Source organism: Pristis pectinata, chromosome 16, assembly GCF_009764475.1.
Source record: "Pristis pectinata isolate sPriPec2 chromosome 16, sPriPec2.1.pri, whole genome shotgun sequence".
Taxonomy (NCBI): Eukaryota; Metazoa; Chordata; class Chondrichthyes; order Rhinopristiformes; family Pristidae; genus Pristis; species Pristis pectinata.
This window is the reverse complement of record NC_067420.1, coordinates 22,320,636-22,341,613: the sequence shown is the minus strand read 5'-3', so window position 1 is coordinate 22,341,613 and position 20,978 is coordinate 22,320,636. Positions and strand designations below refer to the sequence as shown.

Here is a 20,978-nt window from a genome sequence, read left to right as displayed (position 1 = left end):
TCCTTGGAGCTTTGCTGGGGAAGCAGGAGCATGTTGCCCTGGGAACGACTGTGGAGCAATCTGGTCTTCCCAATGCAGTGCTGGTTTGTGATCCTGACCAGGCAAATTCCATGCATTTGTTTTATCCTTTGGTTCCCAACCAAGTGCCCACCTCACCCTATCACCCTGGTCCTCTGAGCCTGTGACATCCTGAAGACAAGGCCACAACCTCCAAACTCCCACGCCTATTGCAGGCATGGTAGTGTAGCGGTTAGCATAATGCTATTACAGTGCCAGCAACCGGGGTTCAATTCCGGCCACTGTCTGTAAGGAGTTTGTACGTTCTCCCTGTGACTGCCTGGGTTTCCTCCGGATGCTCTGATTTCCTCCCACGTTCCAAAGGCGTACAGGTTAGGAAGTTGTTGGCATGCTATGTTAGTGACGGAAGTCTGGCGACACTTGCGGGCTGCCCTCAGAACACTCTATGCGAAAAGATTCATTTCACTGTGTGTTTCGATGTACATGTGACTAATGAAGATATCCCATCTCTCATCTCATCCTTCCACCCTACCACAATGACAGTACAAGGTCCGCACCTCCCTCCCCCAGTACCCACCCCACCAGAGTGACAGTAATGTCTCTGCCTCTCCTCCACCAGGCTCCATCTCTCCCCACACCAACCACAGTAACAGTATAGGCTGCTCCCCTTTCACCTTATCAGAGTAACAATACTGTTTCTGTTTCTCCCCACATCCATGACAGTAACAGTACAGGCTCCATCTATCTCATCAATAATCTCCACGGCGACAATAAGACTGTCTATCTACCACAACCCAATAAATAAGAGTGTAGGCTCCACCCCTCTAACCCCACCGCAGTGACGATACAGACTAATTACACTACCCCACCCATCCACAATAGTTTCTGTACTGGTTCGGACCCTCCCCACCACAAGTTACTAATTATTTACTAAGAACTAGTTACTAAGAACTACTTGATATGCAGCTGACTGTCAACACAACTCCTCCTCATCCTCTCCCCATCTAAACCCAGTCTCAGGACCAAATACCAGTTGCTATATTCTCTGTAAAAAAAAACTGCCTCACCCATAACTGGATTTGCAGCAGGAGGGCTAACGACAGAAGTAGACTTTGGCAGCTCACTTATCCAGCTTACCCTTTTGGGTGCAGAGAATTTCTTGTCATCTCTGATCTCATCATTGTATGAAAGTCTGCATCCAAGGCACTAGTTATTGATTGATTCAGTCATATGAGCCAAAAAGACCATTGGCTCTGTTTTTATAATTCATCATGCACACTGAAGTCTGCGTGTACTTGTGTATTTGAGTGCAGATGTTTGTTGAGGATGTTCAATCTGTATTTAAAAGGTGCCATTATATCACAACAATGGTAGGATTACAATGCAGAGCACTTCTGGTGTTGTTGAGATACATTCTGACAGTGCTGCACACTTTCCCAGCAGGTAAATGCAGGCTTATTCTTCACAGTCGCCTGGGTTTTCAAAGCATTAAAAACTCAACGTTGAATTAATAAAGTGCCAGAACTTGCAACAGACTGCCTGAAGACATCATAAAACCTGGCTTCACATTCAGCTGGTTAAATTTCATGCAGTATGAAATCCAAGCAATAGCCTCCTGAAAGGCACCTCACCCTGTTTAGTTTTAACACATTCAGATCAGAATCTAATGCTTGAGACATATATCTGCACTAAGATGTACTGATATATTCAGTGCAACTGTAGCAGTATATCAGTAGTTTGATCATGTGTGTCAATGCACCTTCAACTTATCTAAACCAGTTTATTTTTCAGTACATTGCCAGGGATATAGGAAAGTGGTTAAAGTCCTACATTTCAGCACTAAGGATATAGGCCAGTGAAAGCAACTGCTGCATTATTTAGCACAGCAGCATGCAGAGTCCTTTCAATGATCTGGATAGAAGCGTACAGTTGGCCATGCTTTCAATTCAGATTAGCTATTAGTTCAAGAAATCTCTGATAGTTTAAGATTTAAGTGATGTGTTGTAAAGGTGTGCCAATTCAAGAAAAAGTGTTCAAATCTGCTGATCTTTATTTATTTGATTTATATTCTGTCTATATGAGCAAATTTAGTTTAAATTTGGCCCAGGATTTATGATGAGAAATAACTGACAGTTTATTATGATGGAGAGAAGCAGTTACCAACTTCTGGAATGTAAATGTAAAATTCAAAAGTTGCTGTTGGTGATTCACTGTTACTCAGAGACTTTGCCAGAGATGTCTTGTAAACTTATCCAGGAAAATGTCCAGAGGTTGGTGACCTGATGAGTACTTCCAGACCTGGAAATTCTTCAGCACTTATGCTGCATAGTGCCAGTTTTGTGTAAGGACCTTTGGCAGCAACATTCTTTTGCACTTGAAGTGCAGTATGAAGCTATAGGATTGACTTGGTACACAAAGGCACTCCTGTAACTAGCCCTGCCATTGAGGAGAAATCAAGCAGACTGCTGAGAGTGGAGAGGATAGGGAAGCAAAGAGAGGTGGTGGATAGAAATGAAGGTGCCATTGAACAAAGGTACAAAGTGGGGATAGAGATGTTTGGTGTCAGGAAGTTGGAACATGAAGTGATAACGTCAAGAGAAGGAGTGATTTAAGGGAAATAAGAGCATCAAGGTAAAGAACATTGGGTCAAACACAGAGTTTGATCAGGTTTGACATATGATCAGAGACCTCACGTCATCATGTAGGAAGGTGGGAGTAAACACTGCAAAATACTTAAAGGATATACCTGCCATTAGGGTTAACACCTCAGAACCACAATCCAGTGAGCTCAGTCCCTTTTAACACAAAAGTTGACCTCAACTCTCCAGTTAGGGTTAACTTTGGTGTGACTGACTGGCGATATTTGCAAGCTTCAACTGGTCAAATTAATTTTGCACGGGAAGTCAGGCTATGTGTTATCTGCTGAGTGATATCGTTACAAATATCTAGTGTCCTCTGCGAGTTCATATTTCATATGTGTGTATGACCCACATTTCATACATGTGTAAGGCAAACGCAAACACACACACACAAAATACTCAATTGTGTTTAGTACACAACATTATGCAAAAGAATTTAATGTGAAAGAATTTCTAGCACCAGACATTGCAGAACTACTTTTGTTGTGAAACACCCCTGAAAATCATGTAATTTTTTTTTGCAAGAGACAGAGTAGTTAGTGCTGAACTTTGTCATTGTCATTGCCCAACAATCCTACTGGCCCAAAAAGACTAATCTTAAAAACGTTAAGAAATTTCAGCTTCTGCCTCATTCTCTCTTGTATGATCCAATCTATTACTCCTGCTGTTAAATCTTAAAAACAAATTTTCTCCTCTAAGGTTTGGTGCTTGTAAGAACTCTTCAATGCAAGTTGGTGTTTGATGATGCCATTGCTATAGGACACCAGTGTTCCGCTTGAACTGATGCTTGTCAATAACTGTCATTGGAAAAGGTGAAGCCCAGACCACAGATATCACTACACCTTTGTGAAGACTGTCACTTCATCATTACCTGTATAATTGCAGTCATTATTTGATTGTTCATTTACAGTTTTCTCATCCAGTTAACATGAAAGTAAACAGAAAACAAACTAAATCAAAGCTTCTCTGCTAATCTTTCTCTTCTGCTCGTTTCCATTTCACACATGAGAAGGGATCAGCTTGCATGTGCTGATGACACCCACTTCTACATCTCCAGCAACTCTCCATTCGTGCATTACTTGTATACTCTCAAACTGACTGAGCTTCCAGCTTCCAATTTTCCCCCAGCTGATACCTTTAATTTCTGCCATAAATTTCATACCCTTGCCACTGATTTCATTTTGCTCCATCCCCACCCACGCTATTGTCTCAGGTTGAACCAGAGTTGTGAATTGATAGCATTCTCATCTGGATAATTTACTTTAAACATTATGCTACTGAATTTTTAATCCAGAAATTAATATTGTCGATATTGGAAATTTAACTTCTGATGTGTTTGCAGCAGCCCCCTTACAGGTTGTTGATTTCATGACTCATAAAAACACTTAAGAGTTTTCCATCCTTTTCAACTATCATCTATCCCCAACTCCCCCCTGTTATCCTATTACATGTTGCCTTTGCCTGCCTTTATCATTAGTTGCTGCTTCTGCAATCACTTTGACCAACCCTCTATATCCCCAAGTATTGCACTTTGCCACACTCTCTTTAAAAATTACCTAAGACTCCCTAATCACCTTCTACCACTTCCCTTTTATTTGTTGCTCAGTATCCACAACATTTTGTTACTTAATAGTTGCCATTCCACAGCAAGAAATGAATACTCAAGAAAGATTATTCAAGGAAGCAGAATTCTAAAGGAAAAGGGTAATTTGAAACTTGTTAATTAGTCTGAGAATAACTATATCATATAAACATATCTATTTTAAAATCATATAATTTCCAAGTTTCTTTTTGTGGGAAAAAAACATTTTAACAGATTGCAAGTGTTTAGAAATACATTTTACTCATGCTTCTCTTAACCCTGGGCCATTTTGATGGACGTTCTATTCTACTCCTGCTCAGTAAAACCTCAATTCTTCTCTCAGTTTTAAGAAGATTATCTGAACCATTGTAAATATTTTTCAAATGCAGTAACATGCCCTGCTGTTTTAATTACTCTTAGGAGGAATTAGTACAACTTTCAGCTGATATTGATGCTTGACTAACATAGTTTTTGCATTTATTGTTGTTGCCTTATGATATGTCATTCGGTGGTGTGTATTTGAATACTATGCTTGGCTACTGGAAACTGTAAAACTGCCTGGTTTTAGTGCACAACCATCTATTCTCAATAACCTTTTCTTTGCTTCCAGTGCATTCATCATACCTAGTCTACAATAAGAATCTCAAGTAATCCAGATAAAGTTTTTCTTTGCACAGTGACAACTCCAAAATAATTGTTTACTCTGGAGATATATGCGTCCCAATTAAAAGTTTTTCCCCAAAGTCTTGACAGATATTTTGATTCAGCCTCAGAAATATGGTAAAAATAGAGCTTTTGTGGCATTGACCCAGATACTGGAACAAAAGGAACAGATATTTAGAGCAAGAGGAAGAAATTCTGCTTTTTAGTCCTATTAAATTCAGCTCTATGCAAAATACTTCAGGAAAAATGTCACCATCTGTGTAAGAATGGTGGTGTATCATTCAGACCTTATACTAGTATACTCTGGTGCCCAGAAATTCTTGTGCAGAAGAGGGCAACATCCATTTTGGAACTTGGAGTATGCCATTGGAGCCATACCACACCGAAAAATCCCCTTCAGCTCACAATCTGCTCCAACATTCAAGCACCCATTTAACAATAATCCCACTTTATTCTCCTCAGATCATGTCACTTACCTACACACTAGGACAAACTACAGTACCTAATTAGGTGACCAAACCACACATCTTTGGGATACAAGAGGAAACCAGAGCATCGGGAGGAAACCTATGCGGTCCTAGGCAGAATATGCAAACTCCACACAGGCAGTACTGGAGGTCAGGATTGAACCCAAGTCACTAGAGCTGGGAGGCAATAGCTCTGCCAGCTGCACCACTGCACTGCAGCACTGCATTACCCTGCTGATGTCTGGGTTATTGCGCCAAATCGAACTAATTTCACCCAAGTATTAGAGAATCTGAGATAAAACATTCAGCCGGCTAATGGCTTGTATGATAAAAGCTAGTGACAGCCAAAGTAATAGATTATGATGTAATGTGAAGAAAGGCATAGTTGCAGCAGGCAATTGGAAAGGCAGGCATTTTGAGGATTCTGGAGGATAAGGTGGTGCCACTATTTTCAAAGACTATGTATAGTCTGAGTAACATCATTACTAAATTCCATAGGGAAAAAAAAGGTTTTCTACAGTCCAAATTCTGAAGAAGGTAACAAATTAAATGGAACAAAATCCAAATGTGGGCACATACATTTTTCCTTAAATGTTGGAAATATTGCACAAGAAAGAATATAGCTCTTTATGTCATGACTGATTCCTCTCTACCTTTCTGATATTTACTCTTTGTGTCCAAGAATTTTCTATTCACCAAATTAGGAAACTCTACAATGAAATGACCAGCTTAGTTGGAAAAACTAATGCTAATGCCAGCAGTGGATCAAAGTTCTTCTGGGTTGCAACATGTACAGTTTGTTGATACAAAATGTTAAAGATCATCTTCAGGCTGATTTTTCCTTCCCTTCACTATACTGATTAACAAACTATTGCCAACTTCACTAGCAACATATCACAGTAGCTTCATCAATGTTAATAAGGTTCTTACTGCTGTTTACATTTTCCAAGATACGTCCTTGGCCCTAAACATTAATACTTGCAGCTTCCACGTGTTATACCCATTTTCAATAAAAATACACCGAATGTAATATTATTTAATGCAAGAATGCATATACCATATACAGTATAATTTTATAGCACTGATATGACAGTCTTCTTTCTGTGAAGATGTTTTTAAAGCACATATTGCATAGAAAGGCTACGAATCTGAGAAACTTGTTACTGTGTTCCTTTCAATATAATGTTTCTTTTAAAATATTTAACATTCAATGCACTACATTTCTGTTTTGTAGGATTATCTAACAGACTTGATGACAAACGACAGCATCAATTACTTTAAATTATCCAAGAAGATTTATCCACATAGGCCAGTTATGCTGCTGATCAGTCACGCAGCACCGCATGGACCCGAGGACTCAGCTCCACAATTCTCCAACCTCTTTCCAAATGCTTCCCAGCATATGTGAGTATGATTATTATAATATGGTCTTGTAGCTATTAAAGTGATGTTGTAGACATTACCATTTTGTTATTTAGTCCTTCAGCTGATTTACCAATGGTTTATTACAAATTTACATTTTAATAGCTTCACTGTTCTATATCTTGAAGTAAATGGAGCATGAGTTTTGTCACACTACTAAGCTGTGCAGATCAGCAAGGACCCATACTTCAAACAATGCTGAGTTAGACAGTCTAGCCTATAGTCATGGATCGAGAAATCCTGCATGGAGAATTTCATTTGTAGGGCTTGGGAAGCAATGCCCTGTGAAGGAATAGCTGCCTGCAGCAAGGCAGAAATAAAAGAGAGGGGAAAAATGAGAGAACTTTTGGGGTAATCAACTACTTAAAAACTTCCAGCAGCACACTTCCATCATCCATCCATTCAATCCTTGAAGCAGACTGAAGAGCAGCTTATAAAGGAAAAGAAAACCTGGTTCCTGCCCTAGTGAGATTCCACTCATCAATGCACTACATCTGAAGCCAAATCTGTCACTTGAATGCTATAGAGTGAGCCACTGGAATGCTACAAGTGTGCTTTAGATTTTGACTGCTCTGGAGGATATGCCTCTACTCAGGTTTTAAGAATGGTGATGTCTATTGAATACTACACAGGATTATGCAATAGTGAATGTTGGACGTGCCTGTGGGAAAGACATGGGTTATTTGAACAAGGAGCAGCAGCAGGAGGAGGGGGAGGTGGCAAATGCAGGTGTTGAAGGAGATGCACATGTTCTTGCACAGAATACTGAGGGTACACTGACAACTGCTGGGTTCAGTGGATCCCCAGCAATGCCACCAAATTACTTTTAGATGGAAACTTCATGGCAATCTGCCCTCTTCCACAGACAAAATGATTCCCCAACATGCCTTGTCCAATATCATGCTCAGCATCAGATCATGGACCCTGCCTGCCACATGAGAAGAAGTATAACTGTTGAACCAGAAACTGATACCAGACAGTTATTTTTACATGAACACAAGCAATGAAAATTTAACACCTTGTACAAAACCCTCATGTGCATACTTTTATGCAACAATGTGTATTCTTCCTTTTCCTAGAAACCTTACTGAGAGCATTCCCTATGGATTCACACAGGCTCCTCGGCTCAATGTTATGATGGGCAAGATCCTCTTAGTCACATCCTCTGTGTTTTGAACCCCATGAATACCCTTCCATTGAGTGTTTTACCTGCATGCATGCAGGGTAGACTCATACATTGGCGGGGAGGGGGTTTCCAACTGAGGGATATATAATGGTTGAGAAGGGGAAGCAGTTTTATCAGGGCCCCACCTCTACATAACCAATTGCCATCATATCTCTCACGACCTTCCTTTATTTTCCTGCTAACAATAAACTGCTCAGCAAATTTATTCTAAATTGGTAAATGGCCAGGATTAGGAGTTTAGGCATTCATAGTTTGCAAGCTTTTGGTGAGGACCTGCTGGCATTCACTGGAATGCAGCCTGTGATACTTCGCACATCATCAAACATTATCCTCCAGTAGAAAGAACAGCACCTCTGATCTTTCTCAGCAAGAGTTCACAGTGTCTCACACACTCTCTGCTTCTCTAGTTAAGTCTCCTGTTGTTCAACAACCATCTAGATGCAGTATCTGTATCCAGCTGATTCCTGAACTCTCATACACAGACTAAGCATCTTGATAATCTGTGCTTGCTCATTTGTGGTGTGTGAGACACCATCTGTTGGGTGAGTGTGCCTCCTGTCAGTGGAGGTGGGAAAGGGGTGACTCATGGTTTCCTTGAGAGGTTGGGCTGACTGATCTTGCCCTCTTGGCCCTCAAACAAAGCTGGAAAAGTACTTCCTTTGTGAAGATAGCAACACTTACTTCTATTTCATTATCATGTTTCCCAATCACTGGAAATCCTGAACAGTGACACTTAATTTTAAATTGGGTTCTCAGTTGTACAATGAATTATGCTAATGTGGTGGCTAGCTCATCATAGTGGAACTGCTGGAAGCTACAATATTCCCTTCTAGAGAAATGGCACTGGGTACCTGCATGGGATGTTGAGGCCACATTTCACAAATTTAAGTCATTATAGCTTCCTTTCCTGCCTGTTGTGACAGTGGGTTAATACTGAAGTCCGTGAGTATGGCAGGCATTAAATATGAGGTTAGTGCAAACAAATCTGTTACCAAGTGAAAGGGGAGTTGTCTGTAACACAACATTTTACTTCTGGTTTTAGATACTGCACTTGCCAACTTCATGGCAGCTGTCAGTTGACAAAATCCTTTACCTGTTATCAGCATCTTGAATAAGTCATTTTGTGACATGCAGTCTGAGCTTGAGCCTCTTTGTTCTCAGTACGTTTGATAAGCTTAGAAATGTCTGCACAGATAGATACTTCTGTTAAGCTTATATCTAAGCACGTAAAAACACACACATTCAATGAAAGGAGAAGGGTATTACCTTTATCTACTGACATACATCAAATGGACTATCCAAAGTTACCAATATCAAGGGTCATAAATCAGCATAATATTTTGTGATCATTCTGATGCTTTTTTTGGTGTCCATAAGATATTGGTAACTGCATGAAGACTTTGCAGATAAAATGTAAACCTGACATCTATGGATAAATGCAGTCAGATTTATGGCACAGATAAGTTCCTTCACCAATGCTCAATGCATTTGAATGAAAGTACATTTGTTACACATGTGAGCACAGTAGATGTTGTTCATGTAGGTACACAGATTTGTTTTACATACTACCTGCTGGGGAGATGAGGAAAGTGACAGGTGGTAGGAAGATGCAGTTTATACTGGCAGGCATCCACCTGTTTCAATCTGTACCAGTGTTAGATCTACCATTGAGATGTGCCTTGTTTGTGTCAGTGCCAATTTGGAATTAATTCTGTTCATTTCCACATTCTCACTTGCCCATTTTCTTCTTTTGAAACATTCAGTAGAAGTAAGCTGATACAAGTTAACATCACATTCACTCTCCAGTACAAGACACATATGACTACTGATATTAAGCTCAGACAGTCAGGTCCGCAAGCCATGCTCTGTTAAATAGCACCATAGACACACATCTTAGGCATGTTGTTCAAATAGGCAGATATACTGCAAACCATTGTTCAAAATAATGAAAACTGAAAATAAAATTCTGAACAATAGTTTGCATGCAAACATGAAAACTTTTTGACTTGGCCAATACGTCAAAGAAATGCTCTTTAGCCAGGATATATCTGTTAGATATAGGGCACAACCATCATTTAAATCACACCCCATCTCCTCTGACATGATCAAACTTCCTGTAACTAAATTCAGGCAAGTTAAAACAATAGCAGAGAGAAAAATTAGTGAAGTGGCTGCAGGAAAATGTAATTGATCTGAAGGAATTAAATCAAAAATAATATTTGAACTTCATAATAAAAAATACACTGGAAAATTTATAACCCAAAGAAAGATAAGAAATTATTCTTCCTTTTACCATTGCAGGATAGTGAAACATTTGGAATAAAATGAGAAGTTGATACATTTAAGAGAAGTTTTATCGATGTGTTTAAGTACAGGTCTTCCCCAGGTTACGGCAGTATTCCGTTCCTGTGAACTGTTCGTGACCCAGACAGTTCGCATGTCAGAAGTGTGGCCACGAACCAAGTTCCCACATGTCAGAAGATGCAGCTGGAAAATCCATACCACTGGTCTCCCAAATGCTCGATCGTATGTACGGGCTGAACATCAGTCGGGCATTCGTAAGCTGTGGAGGACCTGTATAATGTCTGAGAGTAACAGAAGTTGAAATATAGCTGATTTTCATCAGGAAATGCGTTGTTAGTTCTTTCCAAATCAGCAATGAATTTGGAAGGGTTTCAATGATGAAATAATTTAATATTGATATTGGACAAAGAATTGATAGATGAACTTTTTTTCTCACTTTGAATGTTCTTACATGTTCTTTTACTTCCCTATTTATTCGAAGTTTTAGTAACCTTAAAGGGGTTCTGCTTTGGAGAATGGCTTTATTAATATCCTTCGGTACTCCAAAGACAAGAATTTATGTTGCTTTATTATGTGTCAGAAACCGGAGTTAATTTTCAATAAGCTGTCAAATGTGTCTAATGATTTGTACTCCCATTATATCCTATCACTGTGACTGGTCATTTCTTTATCCATCATTGAATCTTCCACAAATACATATACTCACAAATATCAATCATCAGAATGAAGCACTCCCTAGTCAGATACAGTTACAGAGTCTATCTCCCAATCGGTATGTTAGAACATACCCCTCTTAATATCTATTTCTCTTCATCAATGTCATGAGTTATTTCATTACCTCACTCATTATATTTAACTTTCTGCACATTTTAATCTCTGTGTATTTAACTTACTATTCCACAATACCCTTCTAAATCTAGTTATTCTTTATCAAATTTGAGCAGATACCTGAATATTTCCAAATTCTATCTTGCCATCTTTCCATATCTGTACTCAATTTTATATCCGCCCCACATCTATGAGAAAAGTGGCTGCATGAAAATGCAAGTAATCCAAAGAGATAGAGTCAAAAATAACACATCAACTACAAAATTACTGATAAATTTATAACCTGATTTTAGTTCTGTCTCAAGGTGTGAATGAAGCAGATGGGTGGTTATTTTGACAGCATTTCAATAGTTTCCATCCTCCCTATTCTCTGTGCCCCCTGCCACCATGTTAATTGGCTGAAGAGTGATGATGCCAGAGGAACTGGGGAATAATTTAAATGGTGGATGTGTTGCAAATCTCGCAGATGCATCCTGGCCGAGAAGCATATCCGTGGATACTCCCAGAGCATAGTGCTTCCACCTGTAGGGAGATAGAAGAGCTACCTTGCAACTCCTGGAATCCCAAATCCAGCTCATGCTCTAGCATCATCATTGGTTGATGTTCCACCTCTATTCTAAATATGTAGGATAAAATTTATGAACACTTGGAAATGTATAAGTTAAACAGTGACACACTGCATGGATTGGCAGCTGAAGGCAAAAAGCAAAGATGATTCAGTTTCCAGTGAAAATCTGAATTTATAGAAGTCTCATAAAAGGCATTGAAAGATTAAGACACAAGCGAATATAAAGAGTGGGATAGGATGATTGTGAGAAAACAAGACAGGAGCAAATTAATGTTTTTGAGTTGGCAGGATGTGAATTGTGATGCCACATAAGGTTCTGAGCTGGGACATCTGTTATTTTCTATTTATATAAATGATTTAGGCATAAGCACAAATTTTCTGATGACACTAAATTAGGTGCCATGGCAAACTGTAAAAAATTGCAAGATAATGCAGAAGGACATGGAAGCATTGGCAGAATAAACAGAGAGTTGCCAGATGTAGTCCCGATTCTCTCTCCAAAACCCCTGCCTCATCCTCTCCCTCATTGAGCATCCCCCAACCTCCACCCTTTCCCTGTCCCATCAACTTCCTGACTGACTCCTTGACCAATATCCCCACCACCAATGACTGACTTCACCCTGTGTTCCCACCCACCATTTCTCCACCAGGAACAAGATAAAATATCAGTGCTGAGGACCCTCACACAAAGCTATCATCTTACAACTTTTCACCCATGTAGCTGGAATAAAGGATTGTGATGGGGAGCAAATTCCAATTGTTTTGTGCACAGAGAGAATGGAAAAACAAATCTATATGTGGAATTGCACTGATATTGAAAGTGAATGTGCAGGGATCAATGCAAAGAGATCTATCTATATATCTAATCTGTGAAAACCTATATGATTAATATACTTCTATAATCACACCTGCAGCACCCCCAGCTATAATTATGCTCCCAATCCAGACAAGCATTGGATCATGAGGTACACTGGCCCAATGAAACCCATTCACATGGAGTTCACTAACATGCTACAGAGGAAGAGACTGCAGACCTTGATGTCTGTGGATGAATCAATTGAAAAGGTGAGTTTCAAGTACCATTAGAAATGCAATAATACAAAACAAAAAGGAAATTTTTGACTACACAGGTATTTGAAAAAGAATCAATTGAAGTAATATATGGTGCAAAATCAGAAGATCCTGCACTGTGCAGGTCCTGGCCATTTCAGAAAAAGAGCCCACTATTGTGAGGACCAGCTCAAGGCGAGAACAGGCTTGGTGGATAGGTGAGTGGCAAGTACAGGCAGTGAACCAGTCAATATAATTCCAAGTCATTGTGATAATCAAGAGCTTTTATACACATTGCTTGCTGAGCACACCCAACTGCCCTGCCATTATGCTTAACTTTTGGTTTTTATTTACAAATTGTATTGACAGCAAAAATAACATCAAAAGGCAGCTGTAAAATAATACTTCAACAAGCATATTCAGAATCTTCTTGAGAAACAAAGGACTGTAGATGCTGGAATCGAGATGAAAAACAATATGATGCTGAAGGAACTCAGCAGGCCGGACAGCATCTGTGGAGAAAAGCAGGCAATCAACGTTTCGTGTCAGGACCCTTCTTCAGGACTGAAGATAGGAAAAGGGGAAGCTCAAGATATAGGAGGGAAAAGCAATCTTCTTGCCTGAAAATAAAACATAGCATGAAATAATACATAGAATTAAGATAACACAAGTTGCAGTCAAAACATTTGGCTGATTTTAAAGCTAAAAATATATTTTTAATAGTAGATTATTACTACTATTACAAGGTGCATTTTGAATTGTTATTTATAGATCTCCCAAGGGATTGTGGTAAACTTAATTTCCTATGACTACAAGCACTATTCTAAATAATACACAGCAAATTATTTGGTTTCTCTGATGGAAATGCTTGAAACTCACTGGCATAGAAATTCAATTGCATAGCACAACATTTATGTTCACTTGGTGATCACATTTCTACGAAAGATGTTTTGTTAATGTGTATCATGGATTTACTGCGTGGATTGGGTTCCAGGTTCTCTGTGGCTCTTAGGTACTAATGCACCACCCTAACAAATGCAGTGAAACCCAACAATGTGTAATTCACATTTGGAAGGCACTTTCATTATTTCCATGCACCTATGTATGGCCCATACACTGAGCAGGCTATTAAAATGGAAGCACATGTAGGGGCTACATCAAGGTAACTAAACAGGACTTGTCTGTGTAGGTCCAGGCTGTGGAGTTCAGTCCAGGAATTTGCTTCAGGTAAATCCACGTTAACAGTTTACCCCCTCACAATGGCTCTTCACAATTCACCCACCTCATGTTTCCCATTCTGGTAGTAACTCTCACTGACTCGAACTCAATCACAATCCTCACCCTCTTCCTCCTGGACCTTTCCCCACATGAACTATGAACCAGGCTTGCAACAATTCCTCTGGAGCATTTGGAGGAAGTGGCTTTCATGCAAGACCTGATCTTTATCACACAAAGCCTTGGGCCTTGTGTGCTGTATAATTTTACAGTAGGTCACCATAAAAGAAATACTCCTACAACTCACTGCCTTTCCAGGCATCAAATTATTTCAAGACCATCCTGTCTCTTACAAAACATTTGGATCTAATTGTTGTAAATAGGCACATCTTGAAATCACTTAAAAGCTAATTGATGTTGCAGTGAAGATCCTTTGTACAAGCATATTAATGTATATCTCATGACTAAGATCTGATGAAATGGGAACTTCTTTGATAATGTTTGATTGGCAGCCTGACTTAGACTGAGATATATTGCAAGTTAATGAATATGATACCTGAGTTGTTCAGGTGAAAATCTGACTCTGACCATGTGTGTAACGGACCAATCAGATTCAAATATAATAATCATTTTACTTGAGATTTTATTCAGATCTGCCAGAAATACATGGCAGCTTTCTCCATGACACACATTGTTTTTCACTTCAAGATAACCCTTAGCAAGAAAATGAAAATTTTATAATAAAATGTTTTTATTCAGTTCTGTGATTATAATCCAGACAAAAATCTCAAACTGCAGGATCTACTAATGTACTGTTGCATAGCAGTGCAATGTAATTTTAACCTTAAGCCACTGATTTTACAGTCAGATTCATGTCACTAGGGAAATGCAAATAGAGAAAGGAAGCCAGAGGGTGAATTATTCTGGACTATTCTAAGTCATCTGCAGAGAATCATTCCAGAGCAGATAAGTTAGAGCCCTAATAAAAAACAAATCTCCCACATAATCACAGTAGAGAAGTTACTCATTCAGTGCTTATGTTGGTGATGCAAACCACCCTCAATCTGATTATGATTGCCTTTGCTTCATTCTTAAGTGCCAGCACAGAAACTGGCATCATATGAGAGAGAGAGAGAGCGAGAACAGCTCACCAGAGCATGAGATATGTAAATGCAAAGGGGCCTCACATTACTACTAAGGTGGGTAATTTGAGCAAGTTACCAGCACTGAGAAATTACTACTTCCCAGGGCCACATTATTAATTCAAGCCAAAACAGTACAATTGAAATGTATTAACATTTTGGAAAAAACAGTTTTATTTGAACAGTAATCAAAAATGAATGTCCTGATTCATTGTTAACAGTACCTAGAAGTGCTGAGGAGGTTAAATGACGCATTATTACTTCCACCAACAATGTGTTTAATTGATGTTTCAGCTCTATAATATGCTTGTTGAATTGGGTGAAGTAGACAACACCTACATCATTTACACAGCAGACCATGGCTATCACATTGGACAGTTTGGCCTCGTGAAAGGAAAATCCATGCCGTATGAGTTTGACATTCGAGTGCCATTTTTTATGCGGGGACCAAATGTGGAGCCAGGATCAATGTAAGATCTTATTAAATAGTTAAACCTGCATATTATTCAGAGATTGTGATCTCAGCTGACAAATGTTTCATTGTAGTACTGAGAAAGTAGTGGTTTGTAGGTGATGCGCTTGGGCGGATAAGGCATGAAACCAAAAGTCAATCTGGCACATCCTGAAGTTCCCACCACACAACTTGAGAAGTAGAACATGGAGATTAAGCTAATGTTACCAAAATGCAAACTATTTTTCATTTACCTCAGCAGAATATTGATGTGTTTGTCTCAATGTATTTGAGTAACTCTTAATTGGGCATGTGATCTTCATTTTTGCTGCCACTGGTTTTATGTGATCTGGAGGGAAGTTCTTGCTTTCATGTCAGAACATGTTTGTTTGCTGCAGTAATTAAAGAAGGAAATGTTTAATTCTCATCCAGTTAGGGTGAGTGACTTTCCACGATCTCCGTCACCAGTTCACCTACTCTTTATCTTATTAGAAGAGGACAATTCAGCAACATGTGAATAGAAAATAAGTCACCAAGTTACTAATTAATCACACATGAGGCATTTTGAGTACAATTAAGGCTCTACCAGCATGGAGCCTTTGCTTTTGTGTCACATGACACAAAATAAATGTTACTTAAATAATCATTTAAAATTGGTTACATTGAATTGAAATATTTTGCTAATTATGATTACAATATTTTTGATGAATGTAAACTACAAGTATAATCAGCTTTTCTCTTGTTCCTATGCTTCAAGAAGATTGAAATTGCAATATATAAAAATATTAAGGTTCTTCTTAGTTGCAAGATGCTACAAACATGGAGAATGAAGTGGACATTCCTCCACATTGAACTTAGATAATCTGTTTTTTTAAGCTTTCTAGCTGCTTCTGTTTACTATTAAGCTTAAATTATGTCCTCTTAATGTAATGTGGGATTTCTTTCTTTTAACAAAAACAGAAATGGGGAACTGCGATAGTAAATTTGGAAAGTTACTCAGTTGATAATATAAGGATTAAGGATTGTCTTCATTTGTAAATTCTAGTGGAACATTTCTCTCAGACTTGAAAAGATCATACAGGAATCTACGTTAATAGCAATATAATCAAAGTCACATGCATGATTCAGAGTATGTTAATTAGTTTCTGTGACCTCACTACTGTAGATTGTTGAGGAAAAGTAAATTATGGCTGGAGAATAAAGGCAGGATGTTAACGTTGATTATAATGATTTTAGCTCATTTTAGTGGCATTATGATCCTCCCAAGAGGCTCTGCAACTGATTGACATATACCATAAAGGTTCCAGTTTTACTCCCAATCAATTGATCTTGTAATGCATGTGGTAAAAGTGCTTCAGATGTTCTTGTGTTAAGCAGAGAAAATAAGTTTCTGCTCTCTAGTGGCCCTGAATTGAAGCTTGCGAGGCCAAGATCAGCCTCTGCCTGGCAGGGCCAAGTAATGCACTGATACACACAGTCTGAAAACTACACAGCAATAAAGCTGGTTTGCAGTCAGCATCTGCAAAAGCAAGTTTTGACAGGCAGAGTGGAAAGAGCAGGGCTATATTGTGGTATCCTGAAACCCAGTTATTCATTGGTTGTGCTGTTCTTGACCTGAGTCACAGAATGGAATTAAGTTTATAAAATATGTGAAACTTACTGATACATGAATGTTCCAGTGCTCTAAAGAAGAGTTAAAAAGTTATTGAATCAAAGGGAGAGTTCCACCTCAAACCTTTTCCTACATTATTAATTAGATGTAACTAAGAGTTTACTGGTGATCTGCAAACATGCATAGTTTTCACAGGGATGATAGAGTGTTGCAGAAACTCCCCCACAGCTCCAGTGTCCTGGGTTTGATCCTGATCTCTAGTATTGACCACGTGGCATTTGTATGTTGTCCCTGTGACAGGGTTTCTTCTGAGTGCTCTGGTTTCCTTCCACATCCTTAAGGTACATGGGGTGGTAGTTTAACTGAGTACTGTAAATTGTCCCTAGTTTGTGGGTGAGTGATTAATTCTCCCAGATTCTATGGAAAAGTGGGAAGAAGAAAATAGGATTAGTGTAAATGGGTGCTTGATGGAAGCATGAACCCGATGGGATGAAGGATCTGTTTCTGTGTTGCATGGCTCTGTGATCGTCCAGTCTCATTGTGGTTTTAAATGATAGGAGTGCAGATTACAAGTTTAGTAATGCTTTGAGAGCTTCATGGTTAATCCCATGACTGCCATCAGCAACTTCGGTTAGTAAAGCAGATTATTCAGCATCTTCTGTGTGCCAGAGTTCAGGGATCAATGCAGAATTCCATAAAATAATCATCTTTTTTATTTATCCCCAGCATTCCTCAACTCGTTTTAAACATAGACCTTGCACCAACAATTTTAGACATTGCAGGCCTGGATATTCCAGCTGACATGGATGGCAAATCCATTCTGAAACTGCTGGACACTGAGAAACCTGTCAACAGGTAAGAGCACCCTGTGTTACTGTTACTAAATAAGTTAAATTTGTGTTTTATCATCTAAGTTTCTGACATTTTTAATGGATCTTTTGCAATCATTTTCTATGACTATGCTTGTTTACCATTTAAGCTATTGTTGTCATAAATGAATTGATTAAAATTCATAATATGCATGGAGTTAGTTTTTGCAGGACGTTTTCATTATTCTTATGGTCCTATTAAGTGCATTTTGTCATGGAAAGATCAAAAGTATGCCTTTGGGCTTTACAAAAATCCTCAGGCTACATGGAATTTATTGATAACAGATAAATATTTAATCAGCTGGAAAAAAATAATGAAAACTGCAACCAGATGAATAATAATTGTTATATACATTTTTAAGTAATTGTAGACACTTTCAATTTTATCTTCTGAAGCTAATTTAAACAACTGTTATTTATATTGTTCAACCTGCTGGAAGGGTTGATAGGTATCACAGAAGGGTAGCCTGTTGCTGGTAGAATTATGTAGACCACCACCCTGCAAGTTTAACACAGTAAGAAATGAGTAGAATGGAAGTATTTGAAATCTGAATTACAAATTAGCTGCAGGTATTAAAACAGTACAATTTTCACCTGTATTAAAATTAATGAGACAGAAAATTGGGCTGCTTCTTTAAAGGATGGGTAATTAGCAGGAGAGCGCAGATTGTATGTGATTATCCTCCATTTTTCTTCATATCAACTTTCTGAAAAGAGGCAACAGTATTGGTTAATTTACCAAGGGTGATAACATTCTCCTGTTCTTCTGAGTTACTGATTCATATTACATACAATGACTGCTGCAATCAGAACTCCAGTAGCAGAGTACAGGAATAGAGGATTGGAGTTCAATAATAAGGCACATGCTCAGGTTGTTATAAAGCCCTGGTGAGACTGCTTATGAGAAAGCTAGGTGAGACTCTACAATACTGTGTACAAGGTCCAGTCTCCATAGCCAAGGAAGGATATACTTGCAATAGAGGGAGTTCAGCAAAGGATCATCAAATCGATTCTTGAGATGGAGGTTTGTCATATGGGGAGAGATTAAACTAACTGGACCTCTATTCTTTTGAGTTTGAAAGAAGGACAGGTGATCTGATTAAAGTATTCAAATTTCTAGTGGGGCTTGACAAGGTAGATGCAGAATTGCTGTTTCTCCTGACTGGGGTACCCAGTATCAGAGTCACCGTTTCAAGATAAAAGGCTGTCTATGATAAGGATTGAAGATGAGAAGAATTTTTTTTTCACCCAGAGTGTGGCAAGTCTGGAATTGTCTGCCTAAGAGGGCTGTGGATGCTTAGTTATTCAGTATTTTAAAGACAGCAATTGATAGATTTCTACATCTTAAGGGAATCAAAGGATATGGAGTTAGTGCGAGAAATGGCGCGACGGTTGAAGATTAACAGTGTTCTTATTGAATGCAGAACAAGCATGAAGGGTTGAATGGTGTCCTCCAACTTCTGTTTCTTATGTAGTTAGATGGGCGTTATAGAGAAAGGCCAAGTTCCAACATGGGACCAAGGGTTCACGCACCTTTATTCCAGACACTAAATTACATGAAATGTAATATTCCAGGAAATAGTTTGCTGCTTCATTGATATATTAGTTCTATATTTTCAAAGCCATTAACTGTAAGGAACTTATAATTATTCCACCTCAGAAACTGGCTTATCTAATTTGCATGACAAATGCTTAGGCTGATTTCTACTATGGCTACAAGCATTAATAGTAACACATGCTTCAAATGTGAAATAAATAGTGTAATGGCATGGTATGGATACAGTACAATGTAACCATATCATATGGGTCAGAAGAATAGAGCATATTTTTCTATACTAGTACAATACAAAAGGTGTTCTTATATCCAGGTACCCTTTATATCTATGGTAATGCTGATTGTTCTATAATTGTCAATAAACTAAATCCAATCAGCGATAACAGAGTTGACACTGAAGCAGATTCCTTTTGAAATCAGCACTCTTCTTTGATTGTTCAGATCAAACTGGTCTAAAAAAAGGAATGAACATTACACAGATAACACTGACACTGTTAGAAAGAAATTATGTATTCAGTTTACTAACGTAATTGTGTTATTTTCAGGTTCAATTCAAACAAGAAAACCAAGGTTTGGCGGGATTCATTTCTTGTGGAAAGAGGGTATGATGTGTATATTCCTTTAACAAAAGTTGCATAAGAGCCATTTGGTTAAAACAAGTACTAACAGAACAGTGCTTTTGTTTTATTAGTAAACTACTCCACAAAAGAGACGAAACTAAAAACACTCAAGAAGAAAATTTCCTACCCAAATATGAAAGAGTAAAAGATCTTTGCCAGAAGGCAGAATACCAGACACCTTGTGAGCAACTTGGTCAGGTAAGAACATTCCAGCACTGAAGCATATGAACTGCAGAATAAATTAGTAAACCTAATCATAGAGGCAAGTTTCTTCAAAGCAAATACCAGAGCTCTTGATTATTTCTGTAATTCAGGAACTTATGTAATTATACATCAATTACCATGATTATGTGAATTTCAAATGAAAGGCTGATAATATGTGATTTCTATGGCTCCATTTGGAATGTGGGTAGGATATGAAAACAGGATCAAAAGGCAGAGGATTGGACAGCAAGGAAAAGAGAAAAATGGTAGTGACCTGAGAAAGACTTAGTATTCTCAAGTAGGTATTACACCAAGATTTAAGATATGGAATTGTGTGCAAGAATACCTGCATTAGAATTTAGAGTTTCCTTCTAGTATGACCTATTTTATTTGTCAATTTACATTGATTGCTTTAGAATGTGGAATTTGGTTTCAGTCCAGTATTTAGGATTTACGAATTTTGAATACCAGACAGAAAATCAGAAGATTAAACTGTACTCAGTCACATAGTAAAAAATTTGAGGACAATCTTATGGCTTAGGCTGGATTGAACCTGCCTTGGCTTATCTCATTGAACACCATT

The 20,978-nt window shown here is 38.4% G+C and overlaps 1 protein-coding gene across 4 annotated transcripts in view; it reads left to right on the top strand.

The window, feature by feature from the left end:
• Positions 1-20,978, top strand: part of LOC127578801 (extracellular sulfatase Sulf-2-like) — a 247,888-nt gene that overhangs the window by 190,409 nt on the left and 36,501 nt on the right. For all 4 annotated transcript variants that reach the window (XM_052031263.1, XM_052031264.1, XM_052031261.1 and 1 more), the window contains 6 exons: positions 6,604-6,773; positions 12,592-12,742; positions 15,379-15,554; positions 17,874-18,002; positions 20,117-20,173; positions 20,263-20,389. In XM_052031263.1, coding sequence (XP_051887223.1) covers positions 6,604-6,773; positions 12,592-12,742; positions 15,379-15,554; positions 17,874-18,002; positions 20,117-20,173; positions 20,263-20,389 — 810 coding nt within the window. The remainder of the gene's footprint in view (positions 1-6,603; positions 6,774-12,591; positions 12,743-15,378; positions 15,555-17,873; positions 18,003-20,116; positions 20,174-20,262; positions 20,390-20,978) is intronic.